Source organism: Archocentrus centrarchus, chromosome 3 (genome assembly GCF_007364275.1).
Source record: "Archocentrus centrarchus isolate MPI-CPG fArcCen1 chromosome 3, fArcCen1, whole genome shotgun sequence".
Taxonomy (NCBI): domain Eukaryota; kingdom Metazoa; phylum Chordata; class Actinopteri; order Cichliformes; family Cichlidae; genus Archocentrus; species Archocentrus centrarchus.
The window spans coordinates 20,374,550-20,396,161 of NC_044348.1; the positions used below are offsets into that span (position 1 = coordinate 20,374,550).

At 37.8% G+C, this 21,612-nt stretch overlaps 1 protein-coding gene across 1 annotated transcript in view; it reads right to left on the reverse strand.

The window, feature by feature from the left end:
- Positions 1–975: 975 nt before the first annotated feature.
- LOC115773049 (CUB and sushi domain-containing protein 1) overlaps positions 976–21,612 on the reverse strand; it is a 454,304-nt gene continuing 433,667 nt past the window's right edge. The window contains exons 63-75 of the mRNA XM_030719557.1: positions 19,281–19,454; positions 19,071–19,137; positions 18,684–18,790; positions 16,693–16,766; positions 15,856–15,967; positions 15,477–15,656; positions 14,901–14,963; positions 14,181–14,342; positions 11,336–11,448; positions 6,789–6,876; positions 6,440–6,566; positions 5,088–5,150; positions 976–2,096 (exon numbers count right to left, since the gene is read on the reverse strand). Coding sequence (XP_030575417.1) covers positions 1,937–2,096; positions 5,088–5,150; positions 6,440–6,566; positions 6,789–6,876; positions 11,336–11,448; positions 14,181–14,342; positions 14,901–14,963; positions 15,477–15,656; positions 15,856–15,967; positions 16,693–16,766; positions 18,684–18,790; positions 19,071–19,137; positions 19,281–19,454 — 1,490 coding nt within the window. The 3' untranslated portion in view covers positions 976–1,936. The remainder of the gene's footprint in view (positions 2,097–5,087; positions 5,151–6,439; positions 6,567–6,788; positions 6,877–11,335; positions 11,449–14,180; positions 14,343–14,900; positions 14,964–15,476; positions 15,657–15,855; positions 15,968–16,692; positions 16,767–18,683; positions 18,791–19,070; positions 19,138–19,280; positions 19,455–21,612) is intronic.

Below are 21,612 nucleotides of genomic sequence, written 5' to 3' on the forward strand. Positions count from 1 at the left end.
ATAATTTTGTCATCTTTTTAAAGATAGAAGTTTTTGAATAAAATGCTATTTTTTTTTAAATTACTCATTTTCCAAACCCATTTCAGACCCAAAAATTATTCATTTTTTCATAACCCAGTCAGAAAAACACACTAGTGCAAAATTTGTGCGGTTTATATAAAGTTTATATTTTGGGGTCCCCAGCAGCAGTGGTTCCATGGGGCCACTGGGGTTTTGAACATATGAGTCTGTTCATCAATATCTTCACTGAAGAAAAATGCCAGAAGAGACAATAAGAGACAACTGCTTGCCTCTGCTTCCACAGCAACATGTCCTCCTTCCAGCACGACTGACAGAGGTGTCTATCTGTCCTTTTGTCTGCATCTGTCAGTCAAAGAATCTGTCAATCAGTTCATCTATTTCTGATTTTGTGGCTGGAGAGTATATAAAATCAGTCATTTCCTGACTGATAGTCCCGATCAGAGCTATGAGAAGACAGTTCATTTCCTGGATTTGGCTACAGCTGATTGCAGCAGTCGACGATCCTGACAGCTTATTGCCTCCAGGTTTCCACTTGTTCAGCCACCAAGCACAGAATCCTGGCTGGTTTAAGAACAAGAATCAGTTGTCTGACTCCTTGATTGTATTAGACAGGCCTCTGGAAACCAGTCCATTGTGTACACCAACCTGGCAACTCAAATGTCTGGTTTTCTGGTTTATCTTAGCCTGCCTAGTGCTACTGTGGAATACTGTATAGAGTTGATTGTATGTATATTGTATTTCTAACTAATATTGGAAAATATTCAATTTGCATCTAGAAGAAGCCCACAGGTTGAGTAATAATTAACCTGGGGAAAACATTGCACAAGCTTGATTTGGTATGTTTTAGCCTAATTAGTTGCCATGTACTCTGTGTAGACATTGCTAGAAAAGGCAAAATAAGGGAAAGACAATTACAGAAACCCATTATTAACTGACAACTAAACTTTCCTAACTCTGTGATTGTCCTGCTATATTAAACCTAACTCATTCAGCTCTCCAAATAGGCTAAAACATTTCAAACTTATCTGCAGCTGCTATTTGACCCTGACTTGAATAGCACTTGTCCACCACAATTAGCACTGATCTCATAACAGCGTCCAGGACTGAATGAGAGTGTTATTGTGTTACAGAAATTGGTCTTATTTCTCACTGCTTTGACTTTGTTTGGTTGTCAAATATACAGCAGTCTGTACATTTGATGCAATTTGTTTGTCCACCAAAACAGACTCTGTAAACTGTCATTACGTCTGAGGGTCTAGTCCTGTCAAGTCCCATGTAATGGAAGTCCAGAGAGAGGTTTTTGGTCCAGCACCAATGATGGCTCATATCTACATATATAAACCATCTAATGTCTGGAGAGGGCAGAAGAGTGGATGTGTTTCACCTGAGGTTTGAACCTCACATCAAAGTCAAGCCCATGTCTGCCCTGCAGCAGGGGAGTTGGTAGGGGGTAGATTAGCATGAACAACAATTTAAATTGTACAGGGAGTATTTCCATAAGAAAGATGTGAAAAATTTAGCAGATGTCAGCCAATATTGGGCAAACATGTTCTTTAAGGGAATTCAATTAATTGTATCATATATCTACGTTTTTTTCACCAGTGGATCTCCTGAACATCAGACTTCATGTTACTTAATGATGTAATTGTCTACTCCCTTGTTTATTGGTTTCTCTCTTTTCCCTCTTTCAGACTAGAGGTGGATAATATCCTTGTTCAGGTAGGAAATGGAGTAGAGCTGTATGACTGTGCAGATTATGCTGTCCGAGGACCAGCTTGCTACACAGGGACTGCTCACGGTGATGAGTCCAAATCCTAAGTTTGTCCTTTCTTTTTTGTTTGGTTAAACCACACTGCAGACTACAGCGATGGATGCTGGACTGAACCACTGTTTGGGCGGTGGCATGTTAGCTGCCCTATACCACAGTGCAGACTGTATTGAGTGTGGTATCAAATCGAACTGCCTTAGCCTCAGTGGGTTTCATGTTGGTGTCATACATTGGATTTTCAAACGATGCCTGACCATTTGAACTCTCATGGCCGACATAGCCATTGAACTGGACCTTTGGACGTGTCCTGAAACAAAAAAGAAAAACACCGTTGCATTAATCTTTGTTTCACAGAATTGCTAAACTGTATTAAATGCTCAGGAATAAACAATACACCACAACCAAAAAATGCACAGGAATTTGAAACACCAAAACCATGCAGTTAAACGTGTATGTTTTCAACCCAGGAAGAATTAAGACAGGTCTGCGGAGCTGTTTAACTAAGCAAACATTTAGTTGCCTTTTTTTTGCACACAGACTGTTGACACAGCTCCCACCAACTGTTCAACATTTAGAACAAAAAAATATCAAACGAGACATGTATATTGTACTTCCTCAATTGCTGAACCTGAGCCCCAATGACTGAGACTGCAGTGATCTAGCAGCCAAAGATCTAGATACTGTACACCCAGGAGTTCTGTAGTTATTTGAAACAGAGCCCAAAATACTAGAGAATATATGATTACACCTACTATATCAGGTGGTTCTGCTTTTACTGTATTTTGTACTGTACACAGAGCACTGTGCAGTTGGAGCTCATTCTGTCCCACTTGCCCTTTAGAAACCCATTTAAAATGCCCCATTCTCTGCCATGGTAATAATTCACATTTAAGCTTAAATTGAGTTTTTTTTTATAAAGAAACATTGCAGTTATGTTAAATAATCATTTAAAGCTTTTGTGTTCAGAAACGTTAATCAGCAATAACCGTATGCATCACTTTCTGCCCTCTGGCTCGACCTTAACAACCTCTGATCTGTATTTGCTTCATAGAACCATAATGCTAAAGCATTTCTCTAAAACATTAATATATATGCGTGTGTTTTAGAGAAAGGTTCAGCATTCAGCTTTATGGTTCTATGATAATTGTAGAAGCCCTGAGCAAATTTAAAATGCATGAATATAGCAGGCAGTAAATAAATGAACTTCCATTATGGTTGCTCCCCCGGTGGAAACACAAGACATTAGGACCAGTTTTCCTACATACTACTCGAGGGTGTTACCACTTGTAGCTTCACTGACTGCATCACTGGTGGGAGTTCTCATTATAGTCATGGACCAGCCAGGGACAGGCCAAGGATTGGGCAAGGATCTGCCATGCTCCTGTCATGGACCAGCTGGTCTTTTTAAGCAAATATATTTGTATATTTCTGTGATTTAGTTTTTTTTAGTTTTTTTTTTCCAGCCTTTGTGAGTTTTAAAAGAAGCACTGCGATGTAGTAGCTCTTATCTGAAGTCAAGGTGAGTGAAAAGTTTAAAAAGTTAAAAAAAAAAAGAATATATGGAGCTAATGTCCATTTGTATGTCCTATTCAGGATCTCCATTTTAAAAAGCACAGGAGTTCAGAGAACAAAAAAATAAATACCAGACAGCATCATGCTTAAAAGAAAGCTATACAACTGTAATGGCGCAGATTAAGAATTAATTGGTTGTTTACTATATTTATCTGTGCCACATATAGCTGTGAAATAAAAAAAACAAAACAAACAAAAAAAAAAAACAATGTTTAGTCAAAAAACCTAAATTACCCTTCCTTGTCATGCCAGCTGTCTTGTTAGACATGTTGGTCTGAAACTTCACCCTTGAGATTTAAGGACCAAACTTTGTAACAGCAAGTTCCTAGTAAAAATCTACAAATTGCAGGGCAAATTTATAGCAGGAATGAGAGCATGTACTATAACACTCAGCTTGAGTAGTTGAGCTACCCAGTGCCCATCTACTGCTCTCACATAAGTGTGTCAGCATGCCAGCTACCATCACCCAATAGGACCAATTCAAAATATGCAAATTTATTATTACTCAGTCTGCCTGAATGATATATTTTTTTAAGAAACTTACTGCAGGGGTTCAGACGGATACACTATATGACAACCTCCCCCTAATTTGACTGTTTGTCGCCGATTAAATTTTTGGATAATCAGATCCTATAATCCAGTTAGATGTAATCACTTACTCACAGACCCTGTGGAACTATTAGCAGGGAGGAGCGCTGCAGCTAAAACGCTGTTTGACTCTGACCTCATTAAGAGTGTATGTACGTGTGTGTGCGCACTGGTAGAAATCCAACCCTAGGGAACCACTAAGCCTACCCTACATGCTCAACCCATTACTTTGCAAAACTGCACACAGCAACACACACAGCAGACCTCCCTGTGTGGCAGTAGCTTAAATTGTTGCACTGGTCATGGCTGTAGGTGCAATAGTTTAATTTTATTGGTAGAATGAAAAATGGCAACCATAATTGCTTTGACAGTGTTATAGATACTGTGCAGACATATGGGCCAAAGCAAGAAGACTGTAGTGACACACACTCACACCTTACTTTTAGTGTATTATATAAGCTACTACTGTACAGTCTTTGTACTGTACACTATTTTCTGTTGGCTTGCCATTATGGCAGGCTAGACAGTACAATAGGCTAGCCATATAAATGTTCCCACACTGCTACCATTTTAGTGAAGATTAAATTATTTCCAGTTATAGGTGACAAAAGACAAATGATTTTAAAAAGCAAATGTCTCATCTGCTTTGGCTGGCCCATTTATACGCAGTCAAATACAGTACTGCACTTCTTCTTGATGACATCATGCTGACAGAAGGATGACAATGAGATCGAAGACAAAATAAAATGCCCTTTTTACAACTTTAAATGACTGCTGTTTTAACAAAGTAGGGCTGCACTTTTTAAAAACTTTTAAATATGTTTTTTTTTCAGCTTTTGGAGGGGGAGTATAAATGCCCCCCAAATCACCTTTTGCTGATATGAGGAGTCCTTTTGTTCCAATAACCTTTGAAGTGATAATCATTTTGTTTCTAATCTTTTTTAATTTTGAATTCCAATCATAAAATATTTATTTCATTTCAGAATGACATTTTGGGGCAACTGTGCAGCCTTACTAAACAGCACAAAGAAAAGTCTGAAAACTAAAAACAATAGATGAGAAGTTTGACGGAGGATGTGGCGGCGGGCGAAGGTCTGGTTGTTGTTTGAACCAGATGGATGACAGGTGCCAGTCTTACCTGCCGCCAGGCCCCCAGGTGTCTTTTGGTCTCTCATTGTCATCTGTGTCAGCAGACAATGTCCTGCATACAACCATCAGCTTTAATATACAGCAACCAGCATTGCACATTGCTAACTGGCAATCAGGTTGTATAACAAAATGTGATGTAATGATAGAGTTACTAGACTAGAAGACTAATCAGTGCATACTGTGCAAAATGTGCTAATTTTCTGTGTAAATCTGCATGTGCATATCCATGTTAACTAAAACATAGCAAACTAAAACATAGCAAAGTACATTACTGAGTGTGCAACCTAAAATGTATGTCTACCAGGCTCATTGTATGCTAAAAACTGTAACACAGAGCTACAGTACTGTAAATGACAAGCCAACAGATTAATGTGTATTAGTGTCTATAGTCTAGTTGCATAAGATGACTTTGTGAAACTTTGATTATGGCAACGTCCTCAAACTGTAAAATCTCGTACAAGTCTGAAATAGGAAACATCATGATGACATTTTACCCTCAATGTAGTCCTGAATTATCTGGCATCTTAAGTCACTGTAAGCCTGCTGTGAACTTTCTAGGAACAATAATTAATATCTAAGGTCAATCAGATTTAACCCGCATGGGCTTAGAGTTTTAGAGCTATAATTACATTTTAAAATGTCCGTAAACCTGTCTGTCCTAAAATGTATCAAACTGCCACCTTCTCAACTCAATTAGGAACAAAGAACGCACAAACTGATTACTTTCAAAAACGTATAATTAATCTCTTTAGGACTGGTTGTACTTTGAGAGTCTTAAATCCATGGTTGAGTGTTGGTGTCAGCCCTCTTAGCATGAGAGGGCTTCTTTCCCATCGCTTTGCAAAAATGCTGACCCAAATTTAGGCATGTATATTAATAGGACTGTCATTATCTGAAACCATGAGAGTCCATAATTCAATACAGCATGCCTTTGTAGGCAACTGACAGACATGCTGTAAATAAGGACATTCAGTAAATTTCTTTATTTACTCAATGTATAGAATTGTATTAGTTGAATCAAAGAACTAAATCGATGGCTCGGTGAAACGTAGAATTAACTTGAAAATAATGATGTATAAATAATTAAGAGCAGATTTTATCAGGTGAATCTCTTGAACATTAACCGATCAAAATGCTATTTGTCTCTGTGCGTTAAAATTTTCAAAACAAAGTGTAAAATTTCACTGACATTCCTATACTTAATGAGTTGTGCAATATTACTAACTCAGTGACACTTTTTATAACAGACACTGCAAGCAAAGTCAGAGCTCCTGTTTTGTATTCTACTCTGCTGGTTGTCTGTTTTTTCCTTGAAGGACTGATGTTGAGGATATAGCTTACCTGTGCTTGTAGAGGTAGAAGGCAAATCCAGAGAGGATGAGGGCAAAGAAAGGAACTAAGATGGCTGCTGCCACAGAGCTGCTGTTTGTGTAGGGGTTTGATGGGTCCATCGCCATGGTTACAGGGCCTAGGGACAAAGACAGATAAACCAACACATGCATAAACTCCTGCACACAAACACATCTTTGTGCAGGTAGAAGAGAGGCTTCCTGCATTGTTAGTTTCTGTTCCCCGTCTATGCAGTCTGATGCAACATTTATTTTACACATTTTAACTGACAAAAACACTTCATTAATATTACATATGTATTGTCTCCACAGACTGATAGTGGCATTACAAGCAGACCTACCTTGTCTTGTCAGATGGAACTTGCCAAAATCTTTACTGTGAATATGACCCTGGTAGACAAATGTTTTCTGGTCTGATTCAGCAGTAACCTGAAAAGCAAAAGAGTTTAGGTTATAGCTCTACCAGTGATGATAGGTAATCAGGAACAAACCATTGTTCACACTGGCTAATGCTGTTGCTGAATTAACACAGTTTAATAGGAGGATTTTGTAATGAGAGTGGGAAATACTGCATTTTTCCCCAGAATTAATTGATAAACGTGCTAAACAATTAAACAGATACAGTGTGGGGAATAATTATTTGAGCACATGCTGAATTTGTAAGTTTGCGCACTTCCAAAGGAATGAACAGTTTCTAATTTTGATTTGATGGATAGAGACATAATATCAACCAAAAATTCAGAAAAAACACACATTACATTAAAGTCATAAATGGATTTGCATGTCACTGAGTGAAATAAGTATTTGATCCCAGCCAGAATTCTGGTTCCTACAGATTGGCTGTGTGCCCATGTGGCACAGTGATTACAATCAATCAGTCAATTACAGATACTCCTGAACTCAACTTGTCATCTGTATAAAGCAAACCTGTCCACAGAGCCAGTTTCTTCCATTCCAATTCTCCATCATCATGGGCAAGACCAAAGAGCTGTCAAAGGATATCAGGGTCAAGACTGCAGACCTGCGCAATGGGCTGAGTTGTTGGTGCAATTATTTGGAAACGGAATAAATATGACAATCTATTGCCCTTGATCTGGAGCTCCATGCAAGATCTTGCCACCATGAAAGGTGGTGGATCAGCCTAAAACTACATGGCAGGAGCTTGTTAATGATTTGAAGGCAGTTGGGACCACAGTGTGTGCCCACTAGGCTGTAATGGACTGAAATTTTGCAGCCCCTACAAGGTCCCCCTGATCAAGAAGGCACATGTACAGGTCCGTCTTATGTTTGCCAATGAATCAGAGAAGGCTTGGGAGAAAGTGCTGCAGTCAGATGAGGCCAAAATTATGCTCTTTGGCATCAACTTGACCTGCCATGTTTGAAGAAGAGAAAGAGAAATGCAGATTATGACCCAAAGAACACCATTCCCACAGTCAAGCATGGAGGTGGAAACATTACACTTTGGGGCTGTTTTTCTGCTAAGGTTACAGGGCAACTTCACTGCATTGAGGGGCCAGTGGACGGGGCCGTGTACCATAAAATCCTGGATCAAATACTTATTTCAGTCAGTCACTTGCAAAAAAGCATTATAACTTTTATGTAATGTGTGTTTTTTTTTTCTGGATTTTTGATTGATATTCTGTCTCTCTCCATTAAAATGAAACTACCATAAAATTAGAGACTGTTCATTTCTTTGGAAGTGAGCAAACTGACAAATTCAGCAGGAGATCAAATAATTATTTTCCCCAATGTACACGTTGTAAGAGGGTGAAAACATTTTTAGGACCAGAAAGATGATAATTTATTTTCCTTTGTGTACAGTCAGTTAGCAAGTCAGCTTTATGCTGTACTATGCTTTGTAGCTACAGTACCAGTCAAAAACTTGGACATACTTACACATTCATATAAATGGGTAAATGTGTCCAAAATTTTGACTGGCACTGTACTATAAAGTATACTGTATAAAGCCATAATTTGAATGATCACTTACTTAAAGTTTTGCTTTTACTAAATGCATTAATTTGCTAAATTCAATAAACATATTTTTTACATATGCTATGTAGAATTTGGATGTACTAGATGACGTGGTGGTTCAGTGGCTAACACTGTCTTCTCACAGCAAGAAGGTTTGAGGTTTGAATTTCCTGGCTACAGTACAATCTGTATGGAGTTTTTTTCTCCCTGTGCCTGAAGGGATTCCTTCAGATACTCCAGCTTCCTCCCACAGTCCAAAATAATGCTTGGAAAGTTAACTGGCAATTCTAAATTTGCTGTAGGTGTGAATGTGAGAGTGTGTGGTTGTCTGTCTGTCCTTTTTTAGCCCTGTGATAGAGTGGCACCTGTCCAGGGTGCCTCTTGCTCTTTGATAGGTGAGATAGGCTCAAGCCCTCCTGCAACCTGAAAATTGAATGATGGATGAATACCACATCCTATACATTGTGGAACTCCATATCCTGTATGCTCTCCTCTCCATCTACCCCCTTTCCTCCCCTCTGCAGCTAATTCAAAATTTGAGGCAAGACTGCTTTATCCAGAGATCAACAATCACAATTTCATCTTCCGACTCTAAGATTATTTTTTTCACGAATTAGGAATTCACCAAGTCCCACCACACTTTCTGGCATTTGCATCCAACTTAGCTGTCATGCATTCCTTCCATTTTTTCTGACATTATTTTTCCTTCACATGTGTTGACAACAATCCTTTACAGTCTCTACACTCAGTTATTCCCTTCTTCTCTCTGTAAACATGTCAACCAGGATCAGATATCTGATCAATTTCTCAGCCGTAGATACAGTACCATAAAATCCCAGCTTTGAATATAAATTTTGAGCTAAGTTAACGAGTCTGTGTATTACATCACAAAAACATTGCATCACATTAATGAAAAAGTGGACTTTTCTCATTATTTATGTCCATTTTTCATAATGAAAGCTATTGGAAACCAGTGTATACAATTATGCTGTAGTTGCACAGCAAAAATAAATTTTGGATACACGGAGCAAATATGAAATAATTTTTGAATAACTCAGTCTCAGATTCATGGTCCTGTGGAGAGTTACATGCTGGAACAATATCTTGTTGAGGATATTAACTTCCTAGAGTCTCAGCCACATGCCTGGGCAACTCATGGTGACAACAAGCTGTATCCAAATTCACTCCCGCACTGACTGATTCATTCCTGTCTGCATGACAGACAGGCAGATGTTTACTCTATACTGAGCAGTAAAATGACACCATAATTTTGTGAAGCACTGCACAAAAGCAACTTTCTGCCTTTAACTATAAATGCAATGTGTTCTATTAAGGATTTGTTATCTGAAATGTGCTGTAATGGGTAGTACAGACACTTATATTAAAATGCCCAGCTGGGAGCGCTTCAGAGCGCTTTAGAGGCACGATTTTTTTCCAGCTCTGATGCTTTGATTGCTATGATACAGATCTGAAAAAAAAAAAAATGTGTTGCCACTACCTGACTCTAGCTGACTGGTGCTTAACTGGTAGATCCACAACAACAAAATATTCACACCTGCACTATTTTTCACATCATTAGTGCATCTTTTAGTTTTTAGTTATTAAGATAAGATAAGATAAGATAAGATAAAACTTTAATGATCCCACGACGGGGAAATTTGTGCATTACAGCAGCTCAGTGCAGAGAAGAAGGATGAATAAAACAATTGAAATAAAACAGAAGAGAAAACACTATATACATAAACTATATATCAATACATTACTAATTTCATACACAGCATCTTTTGTCCTGTCTCCCTCCCCTCACCCCCAACCGGTCACAGCAGATGACTGCTCCTCCCTGAGTGTGGTTCTTTCTGCCTGTTAAAAGTGTTTTTTTTCCCTTCCCACTGTTGCCAAGTGCTTGTTTGTAGGGGGTCATCTGATTGTTGGGGTATTATTTGTAATATTGTTGGGTCTTTACCTTACAATATAAAACACCTTGAGGCAACTGTTGTTGTGATTTGGTGCTAAAAAGTCTAACTATTCCATTAAAATGTTCAATTCAATAAGTAAAGTCACAGATGCTGCATTGAAGTTTTCCATGCAAAAAAAAATGATGGAAATAGAGTACTGAGTAAAACTTTTGAGCATGTTATATGCTTTGATTTATTTTCTATCATACGCCAAAACCAGGTGGGTGTCTGAACAGACCCATAGTCAATCTGTAGCATAACAATTTTCAAACACACAGCCAGAATTTAAATGACGCAGAGTAAGAAGTCCTGAAACAGATGGTAAAGTGTCCCAGTCTCTAAATCATGCCATCAGACAAGGATTCCATTAAGAGACAGAAGCAACTGGAATGGCCAAAATTGACAGAAGAACTACAGTTTTTTTTAAGATCCTATGAGTGATGTACCTGCCAAGCATCTTGAAACACTGCACAGACATACGTGGGCATACCCAAGCATACCTTGGTAAACTTTTAAAGGCAAGGGGTGGTCACATCAAATACTGAGTTGATTTATTTTTTCTTCTTTTCACACTGCGTGAGATGATGTCTCTGAAATCATCCTTATTTTAGTTTTATTCTACCGTGTCCACAGGGCACAAATGATTGCTGGGACACTGATGATTCTATGATATAACAGACATGCACTTACTTTCTTTTTATATTGGCAAACCTGACAGAAAAGTATAGTGCATGTATTGTGACAAAACATATAACCTATCTATTAACAGATGCATTTGGAATTTTAGATTCTGAATAACTTTGATAACTTCTGTTATTAATGATTTTATATAATAACTCATTTCTTACAGCCTTGTTTTGGTAATAAAAAAAAAAAACTTTGCTGGTAATCTCAGTTCACCTCTTTCACAAGAACCAAAAAGTGCTTGATATAGGAAAAGAAGAGGAGGTTTTTCTTACATATCCATCCATGGCCCAGTTGTCATTTTTAAACTTGCTGTAGTAGTGCTCTGTTGGCCCCTTCACCTGGTAGACCTTCAACAGCAGCTGGTTTTCCTCTGACTTATAGGTACCTGGATAGAGAGCAACATAGACAAAGAACTGTTAATTAGCCAAATAACGTGGTTAGTGACTTGGTTGGTTAGTGGTTAAAAATGAACTATTAATTTGTGCTGGCATTTGGAAAGGCAAAGAGAAATACATTGAGGCAAAGTTGCAATGAGAATCTGACAACTGGAAAGACTGACAGAAGAGGTGATCGGAAAACAGGGAGAAATACGCACTTTGACACATTTTAATGATCATACTCTATTTCCTTCAACAAGCATGTGACACATTCCTAAGGAAAAGTGACATTTACCCTTCAGCTACATGTCTCCACTTGGTTAACTACAGCGCCAATACAAAACCACTGCTGTTCAACATGACAAGTCCATGTAAGTGAGACATCAGAAATATTAAAATGAAATTACTTGACAGGCTGAAAGTTGAATTTGACTGTAAGGGGTTACTTGATTTTTTTTCTCATCAACCAGTCATTTTCATAACACATGCGTCTACAGTTCATATAAATAAAACAGAAACAGACACCTCATCTGTATGATGTACAGTTCTGCCTCGCAGACAGCCGGTGTTTATAAAATGTTATGTGTGATATAAATGTTTCAACACAGATACCAGTGATGCCTTGCTGATAAGTGTGAAGAAAATCAGATCTTTAATAACCTGGTGTATATTTACAGCAGTGTTGCTTCTGTGATATTTGCACTACAATTAATATGCAAATTTTTACTTCTAGGATATGATTGCTGCTACCTCACAGACAACAAAGATGGTGTTACAACAAAGTTTAGACATACAAATCATATAAAATTAAGTATTTTCAACTCTTTTCCATATTTGGTGATGTTGTATTTTCTACAACAGTATGCAAAAGTCTCGACTCACAACTCATTTCTTCATATTTTGCTGGGAAAATGGGAAATGGATATAGTTTAAACATAAATGGAAATAATATATAAGGCAAAACAAAGTTTGTACAATTCTAATGAGGTCGAAAGCCAGTATTTGGTATGACCAGCTTTATTTTTCAACACAGGCTGAACTGTTGTAGGCAAGTTTTCGTGTAATTTCTTTAAGGATTCTTCAGAAATAGTGCAGGCTTTTTGAAGGACATTCAAAGCTCTTCTTTGGATGTTGGCTGCCTTTTCTTCCATTCTCTGTCAAGATCATCCCACACTGCCTCAGTAGTGTTGAGATCCGGGCTCTGGGGAAGACAATCCAGGACTGATAGTGTTCCATTGTGTATTTTTATATCCAGGTATGCTTTTATTGTACTGGAAGTGTGATTGGGATCATTGTCATGCTGAAAAATGAAACCATTGCCAATCAGTGGCTTTCCAGGCAGTATTGCATGGTGGATTCTTGACAGCCTTCCTTCTGTGAGACCATTTCTGATCAATTGAAGGCCCAGATGCATCTCTCAGGTCCTGTGTCGGGTCTTTGCTGAATTTTTTTCTTATTTCTTAAGGACATGACTTTCAAATAGCATTCATCTGCTATAGATAGATTTTTTTTCGGACACACTGCACACCATGTCAAGATATATTTTTGGCAGCTCTTTGAGAATCACCTCGTTAGTGCAAAAATACCAATTTATGCCTTTTAAACTGTGTTATCCTTGGTATTTTTCATAGATTCAACTAAAGAAATGGGAACAAATAATATGCTTTTGCATAACAGACAACTCAGATACCTGTGATGCCTAAGTTGTCTGTTATGTGCAGCCAAAACAGTGTTTCATCTTTTGAGTTAGGTACCTTTTTTATACTTGAATGATTCATAGGTCAGTGTTAAGTGGCATTTCTCTGAAAACGGTCAGGTACAAAGACTGAACTAAAAAGAGAGGAGAAAAAAAAAAAGCTAATGTCCAAAGAAAAACTAAAAAAAAAACCCACTGTCAGTCGCCAGTGCTACCCCTGAGCCTCCTGACAGTAGAATCTTTAGGTTGCACAAATCCCCTGGAAGTAGAAGTTCTAGAGCACATAATTACCAGGTCTCAGTAGATCACAATGGGGTGCATATGAGTCTTAGTGACTTTACTTACTATATCAGTTCAAAAGCAAATGGACCAGGAATAAGAAATGTTAAAATCATAATAAGTAAAAGCCACTGAGAATACTGTCACTTTATGTTATTGGCATTATTATGGTAAGAACTAAGTGATCTGAGATTTTTAGTCTATGGCATCAATTTAAAAATCCTAGGTGACATCTTTCTCTGGTTATCGTGTTCAAGATTTTCTGAAACCTTGACATCAAGGTCGTCAAGATTCAAACTGGTCCAAGATTTTTGTAGATGCATCTATGGTATGAACTTGAAAAATCCTAGGTCATATCGTTCTCGAGTTATCGCATTCACAAAGTTGAAAGTTGGCTCAGTGGGGTGACGACAGTACTCCATCAGCAGTAAAAAAACAAAACAAAAAACATCAGCCTTTTAAAAAATACAAGAAAGTCCGACTCCCTGGAAGCAAAACATAAAGAAATGAGGCACGGCTCAAAACTTTAGCAGTAGGGCATTTCAAATATAATTTATTACCAGTAATACTTAAATCAGGCTTTGTTTAATTAAAGAAACAAAAACTGTCTCAAATTGTTTAGTGGCTCTTTTTTTCATGTATAAATGTTATATGTGTTTCACGGTCTGAAAATATAATAATAATAGGTCTGCTGTAACAACAGTAAAAGCAAATTTATGAGTGCTACTAATAATTTTACTTTGAGTGCTTCCTTTGTTGTTTTACCTGACAATCTGATTGACACACCGCTGGTTTCCAGTAATGTGATGTTAACTCTCCCACTGGTCGCATTGAACCCAGTAACTGTAAAGGCAGTGGCCTGTCTCTTTCCAAGGTACTCGTAGAAACCGCTCCACTCAGAGTTTGGAGAGAAGACATCCGCTGGAACTGCAATAAAGGCAAAGACACAACAAATGTTAACATTTATTTAAATTAAAAGACTGCTAATGCTGCTGCTATCAACATCACCGATGTCACAATGTCTTTTAGAGGTCATTTGGAGCATTTTTGTCAGCCAGAATTTGCAGCCTTTCCCAGCTAAAATTAAATAACATTAAAGGTCATGAACAGAAATGGGGCATTATTAAGATTACCCTCATATTTTTGGCAAGAAACAGACAGAACATTTCTGCCTCTAGTTTCTGCCTCTAGCTGCTGCAATATTTGTGGAAATCCAAAAATGTCTTTCTTTTTTTTTTTTTGCTCCCTCTAAATGCATGTATTGATTCCAAAATCCTACTTAAAACTTGTAAGGTATTAGAATGAATGCTTTCACTGATTTATTTACTGCATCTCAACCTAACTTCTCAGCAATCTCAATACCCAGTCATCTTTGGGGAATACTGTGTGACAATCTTGTTTATCAAAACACAGTTTAATTAACTCTATTACAAACATGGGTAATGTGGTACACTTGTGGCACAAGTGGTTGTTTACTCTGCATACCACGAATCTTGTTCTTTTGGACATCCGTATCTCCTCTGCCTTTGGGATTGACTTTCACTCCAACTGAAACATTAAAAAAGCAGAGTGAAAAAAATTTGTTTGCTTGACATTTAAAACTCTGCAGACAGCACATTTGGTAGGTTTGGGAAAATATAAGCATGTGACAGGACTGAGTAAACAGGAAATGCACTTGTTAATGTAGAAAAAAAATCCATTTACTAATTGCTTCTATATTGCCATTTGCTACTTCAAGACAAAAGGCAGAAAACAGCTGGCAGTCCATTTCCTGTCTGAGTATTATTGTTTTGTTGCTATAAACTTGTATATCACAATATTCACAGCCATCAGTTCCTCATCTTTGAGAACAGATAGCGCCATGAGTATGTGACAAAAAAATATCAACAACAACAGCATTCATACGCCTGAGGCTGATTTCCCAAAGCATAGAAATAATATTAGTGTGATAAGCCGTATTTATCTTAAACCATATGGGAATATGACATCCATTCTAGATTTTAGGAAACATATCAGTACATTTTATACCAGCAGTGCATTTTCAAGATAGAATCTGAATACCTTTGCAGAGTGGTGGTTTTCCTGACCATCTACCATCACTTTTGCAGGTTCTGTGCTCTGATCCTCCAGCCAGATAGAAGCCTTCTTGACAGGTGTATATCAGAGTGTATCCCAAGGTAGGCAGGTCCATAGATCGAACATCTACATTACTGGGGGTCTCTGGCTGTCTGCATGAATGGGCTGAGTGACAGGGAGGGAAAAAAAACACAGTTCTTCAAACATTTGTGCTTTAGTTTAAAAGATATAGAAAGTTTCTCTCCATAAAATATCCCACATACAACCAACAACACTGACTTAATCAAACAGCAAAGTTTTTTTTTTTTTTTTTTTACTGATATTAGGACAAAAAAAGTTGGTTGTGCAGAGCGTTATCCCTTACCAATACACTCTGGTTGAGTTCCACTCCAGGTCAGGTTTTCTTGGCATGTTCTTGTTGTCGAACCAAGGATGTGGTAGTTTTTGCGGCACTTGAAGGAAATCTTACTGCCAACCTACATATCATAACAGCAGGATAGTAAAATCATCCTCTAGCCTCTTGAAAACTCAGGAGTTTGATATTATTTTTATCAAACATTTAAACTTATATTTTTGCTCCTGCATCACATGCTGTGCCTGTTTTCTTCTCCTGGTCTTAGTGGTCCTTCTACTCTTTATGGAGATGTCAAGGGAAATATAATATGAAGATGATATCCAATTATGCCTTCACAAATTGAAGGATTTGCATGTTTGCTTAAATTCCATTAAGGACTGGACAGCCAATATATTCCATCAACACATTCTTATCTCACCTCCTGACAGCTTGGTGCTAAGATAAAAGAACCTTAACTTTTCACCTGCATATGAAGTCTGGACCCAATGTACTGAATCTCACATGGAGATGCATGCATTCAGGTATTCTCTTTTAATAATTTGGGTATGTCCTTGCATCATGTAAAAGTGACAGAATATTGCTGCCATTTCCTCACAGGTTTTGCTGAATTGCCTTTTATATAACACATCCTTAGATACTTGTAACGGGATCCTCATCAAGTTAATAAAATATCTACAGAACTGCTGAAGCTAAACGTTAATCCCACCGTTTTAATAAAATAAAGTGATGAATAAAAACCTCAGCTTGTGCTATAACTACCTGTCCTGACTAATTTAATGTACGTATTTCAAGATATGTAATGTATTAGTACATGTTGTTTATAGTGCACTAATATACATTTATTACCTGGAAGCCTTGGGCCATGACTGGGATACCATAGGCTGGAGTTCCTGGATCACGACAGCTGTTGAAGGCTGGGTCTGCACACACATTCACGTAATGAGCATTTTTTATAAACATTAATATCCCATGCAATGAGCATTTCTTATTGGTGTAATCCACTCACCGGCTACTTTATTGGGTACTCCTGTTCAATGGGTCATTAATGCAAATATCTAATTAGCCAATGATAGTGCAGGGCCTCAGTGCTATAGTGCAATGTGTAGACATGGTCATGTCTACATGCATATCTACATGGAGGCAGTTCTCCATGTGAAAAGGCCTCGTTGATGCCAGAGGTCAGAAGAGAATGGCAAGACTGCTTCAAGCTGATAGGAAGACAACAGTAACTCAAATTACTGCTCATTACAACAGAAGAGCATCTCCGAAGGCGCAACACATTGAACCTTGAAGCAGATGGGCTACAGCAGCAGAAGACCACGCCAAGTGCCTTAGCCATGTTTCAGACTGCTGCTGGTGGTATAATGGTGCCTTGGCCCACTTTGGCCCCCTTAGTACCAAATGAGCATCATTTAAACACCAGAACCTACCTGTCAGTATTGCTGCTGACATCAATATCCATCCCTTTATGACCACAGAGTACCCATCTTCTAATGGCTGCTTCCAACAGGATAACATGCCATGTCACAAAGCTCAGATCATCTAAAACTTGTTTTTTGAACATGTACTCAAATCGCCTCCACAAACACCAGTTATCAATCCAGTAGAGCATCTTTGGGATGTGGTGGAATGGGTGGGTGTAGAGCTGACAAATCTGCAGCAACTGCATGAAGGTATCATGTCAATATGGACCAAAATCTCAGAAGAATGATTCCTGCACCCTGCTGAATCTATGCCATGAAGGATTTAGACAGTTTTGAAGGCAGAAGTGGATCCAACCCAGTACTTGCAAAAGTTTACCTAATAAGCATACATTCTTAAACAGGAAGTTTTGTGACTATAACTTTTGGATATAAGTACCCAGTTAGTACTTAAATGAGAAAAAATATGCAGGAAGATAAAATACAATTATTTTTTAGCAGATCAACATGACAGCAATCCTGTGATGGCTGTGCTGGTGCAAGATTGATTTAATTTAACTTTTTCCTTGTAATTTTACAACTCGTTCCAAAACAAGCTCCACGCTTCGAAGACAGCAGCCACAAACACCTCAATTTCATTTCAAAAAGTGAAGGGCTGCTTTACAAGATAAAATCTTTAAAAAAAAAAACCCAAATGCCGACATCAAAACTACACACTTCATCAAATGACATGATAATATCTTCAGCTCTAGGTATGCAGGAATACTAATGCCAAGATGTGAGTATGAGTAAGCTCTACAATCGTATTTACCAATAATCTGATTTCACACAATTTTAATCAGAAAATGATGAAATGTTTTCCACTGCAGTAAACAAATCATTCCACTAAAATTGTGGAACTACTATAATATGCATACATGATTTATATAAGCATTCTCTTAATGTGTGTCAGTCTTTATGCATGATTTTCTGTGTGCTATGTAAAAGTGTACTGGCTGACCAGATATCTCAATTTCTTTTAACAAACTGATATAAATAAACTTATAAAAGCCTAGAAAAGCATTGATATGCACTGCAACATCATAGTGTTTTCTGCAAATGTCATATAATATATGGTAGCTAATTTTAGCTTATATAAATTGACCAGACCTTAGTTTCTTGAGACGAGGAAACTAGAACTCTTATACATGTTTATGGATTCATACTGGACATGCTACGACTTCTACTTTGTTATTATCAAGATATTGTAACAATTCCGGTATGACGTATATATGAAGTATCTACATCTATAACTGAAGCAGGAACTGTTGCATTCCTGCATGCATTCTGGGATATAAATCATATGATGGCAGCACATTGTGTAGATGCTAAAGATTAACATATGCTTGCAGAGTTTTTGTGTTTACTTTTATTTACCTATACAAGCTGGTTGTTGGCCACTCCAGCTTCCGTCCGCTTGGCAGGCTCTGGATGCAGAGCCTACCAGCAAGTAGGGGGCATGGCAGTAGAACCTGACTTCTGACCTATGTAGGAAAGCAAATAATATAATATATAATATAAACCAAAAATGTACACAACAAGGCAGTGATGAATAATGTTATTAATTTATCAATTTATTTTGCAACACTGTTGCTATTTGTTATTTCACTCAGTAGCAATCTGAAAAAAGAGAATGAATTTCAAGATAGTCTAGTCCCCAAACAGTCATGTAATATTTATGATTATATCTATTTTTTCTAAAGAGTATACCCACATTATATACAGAACAGCTATGAGTTATTCATTCATTTATTAACCACTGACCGGTATGAAAAGATGTTTCCCTCTCGGAATCCTCCTCCAGGAGAGCCAGGATCACCACATAAGACAGCTTGAAAGGCAAAACAATGACAGTCAGGACTCTGTGTTAGTGCAAAGAAATGTTAAAAACTGTTAAAAAATACTAAAACAGTAAACAGCAATGTGCATCAGTATGTTGCAGTGTGTAGCATATGTAGTGGCACGTTAACTTACGCAGACATTGTGGGATGTCTCCTGTCCAAGTCCCGTTCCCCTCACAAGTTAATACAGCAGGACTGGACAACTGATAACCATGAAAACAACTATAGCTAATACTCGATCCCCATGAATGGTCGGTCCCTTCCACTTTCCCATACTGTACTTGAGGGGGAGGTCCACACTGGATCACTGAAACACACAAATGTCAAAGATTACAGACTGATAAAATAATATAAATTTAAATAGTTCAAGGGATAACATGAGCTAATGCACTGCTACAATACATGTAGTAGTCTTGCTGAGCTGGTTGTAAGGTTATTCATGCAGGATACAGTATAAGTTAATCCAGTAATAGGGGTGGCTGTTGTCATGTTAGACCTCATGACCCATTCATAAGGTTTTGAGGTTGAGAAACAAAGTCAGCAATGGAACAACTGAAAAAAGTCTAGCTGTCTAAAGTCAGTATGACTTGAGGGCTACAGCTGGAGGAGTTCCACAAAGTGAAAACAAAAACCAGCAAAATCTGCAAACGGCTGTCATCGCCATCACTATATGTACTGTGTTAAAGCAGCAGATGACCCAGGTCACGGGGTGACTGTTGCTCAGGAGGTAGAGCAGGTCACCTACTATTCAGAAATTTGGCGGTTTAATTCCTGGCTGCTCTGGGCTGCATGCCAAAGTATCCTTGGGCAAGATACTGAACCCCAAGTTGCTCTCCGACGCAAGTGTTGGAGTATGAATGTGTGTGTGAAAAAAAAAGCACTTAGCTTAGTGCTTGTGTGAATGGGTAAATGTGTTGTATAAGCGCTTTGAGTGCTCAGAGTAGAAAAGCGCTATATAAGAACTAATCCATTTACCATATTTAGGTTACTGAACCAAAACACAAAACGTGGTCACATATTGACTGAGAGCTTCAGAAACACGTGGCATTTTTGCATCACAAGATTTTTCTTGTGAACAAAAACCTCTCTCTCTCACACACACACACACAAACACACACAAAATATGAGTGCTTTTATAATTCAAGCGGCCTCAAACCCACACCTCGAATGATTAACTGAACTCCAGATTGTATACCCCTGATTCCCTTTAGCTTTTGCCATTTGTCATTAGCCCTGCTGTTCAAAACCAACGATACTGTGAATGCTAAAATGAAATATTCAATAAGCATGCAAGCAGTACAGTGATTTGTTAGACTTAAAATGAATTGTGCTTTTTATTCATAAAAGTAACTGAACATCCAACCATGTTTTTAAAAAAAAGGACACAAATGTAAATTTACTTAATTATTCTTTCCAGCGTGTACGTGAAACTCGGTACCTAGAGTTGCTATTCATGTAATGTTAATGAGTCAGACAAACTCACAGCTATTTAGAAACTCAATTTTGTAAATGACAGTTTATATAACCAATATTGGGATTAAATTGTCCGATGGATCAAATAGACAACTACGCATTTAAAAAAGCATTTGTGACACACAGAGAATTTTATCTGCGATGACTAGATGTCATACTGAGGTTAAAGGATTTTTACAAGAGTTTAAGAAACTCGCTGTGTATTCATACATGCAAGAGCATTTGCATGTGGCTGGATATGTGTGCATTTAACTTCATAACACTCTGACAAACATCTTTGCGTGTGCATGTGCCTGACTCCCTATGATAATGATAACCATCTGCATGGTTTCAAACATCTAATAAAGCCAGTGTAATTCTCATCTAACCAGGAGACAGATGGTTTCATGCTCCATTCATTCTGCTATGATGATATACAATGGAGATACACACACACCCACACGTGCACACACCGAGAGAGAATGACAGGCACAGAAGCAGACGTGCACACAAATAACCCATACATGCCGGATAAACAGAGAACAAGGCAATAAGCATGTATTGCACATAAGCACATGAAATCAAGAGGAAAAATAAATATGTAAAATGATCTGTAACTATACTGTTTTTAACTCCACATTTTGTTTTTTTCTCATGCACATTTTTTTGTATTTTTAAGTGTTGTTTTGTTTGTTTTTTTTTTCTGTTGCATTACTGTCTGATAAAAGTACAATTATTAAAGCAAAAAATTTAAACAGCTGAAGGAGAATACATTCACTGGCTGTTTCATTAAGTACACTTTGCTGGTACTGGGTTGGACCTCCTTTTTTTCTTAATTCTTCATAGCATGGATTTCCAACACAAAGTGTTGGAAGCGTTCCTTGGATATTTTGATCCATATTGACATGATAGCATTATGCAGTTGCTGCAGATTTGTCGGCTACACATCCATGATGTGAATCTCCTGTTCCACCACATCCTGAAGGTGCTCTCCACTGGATTGAGATCTGACT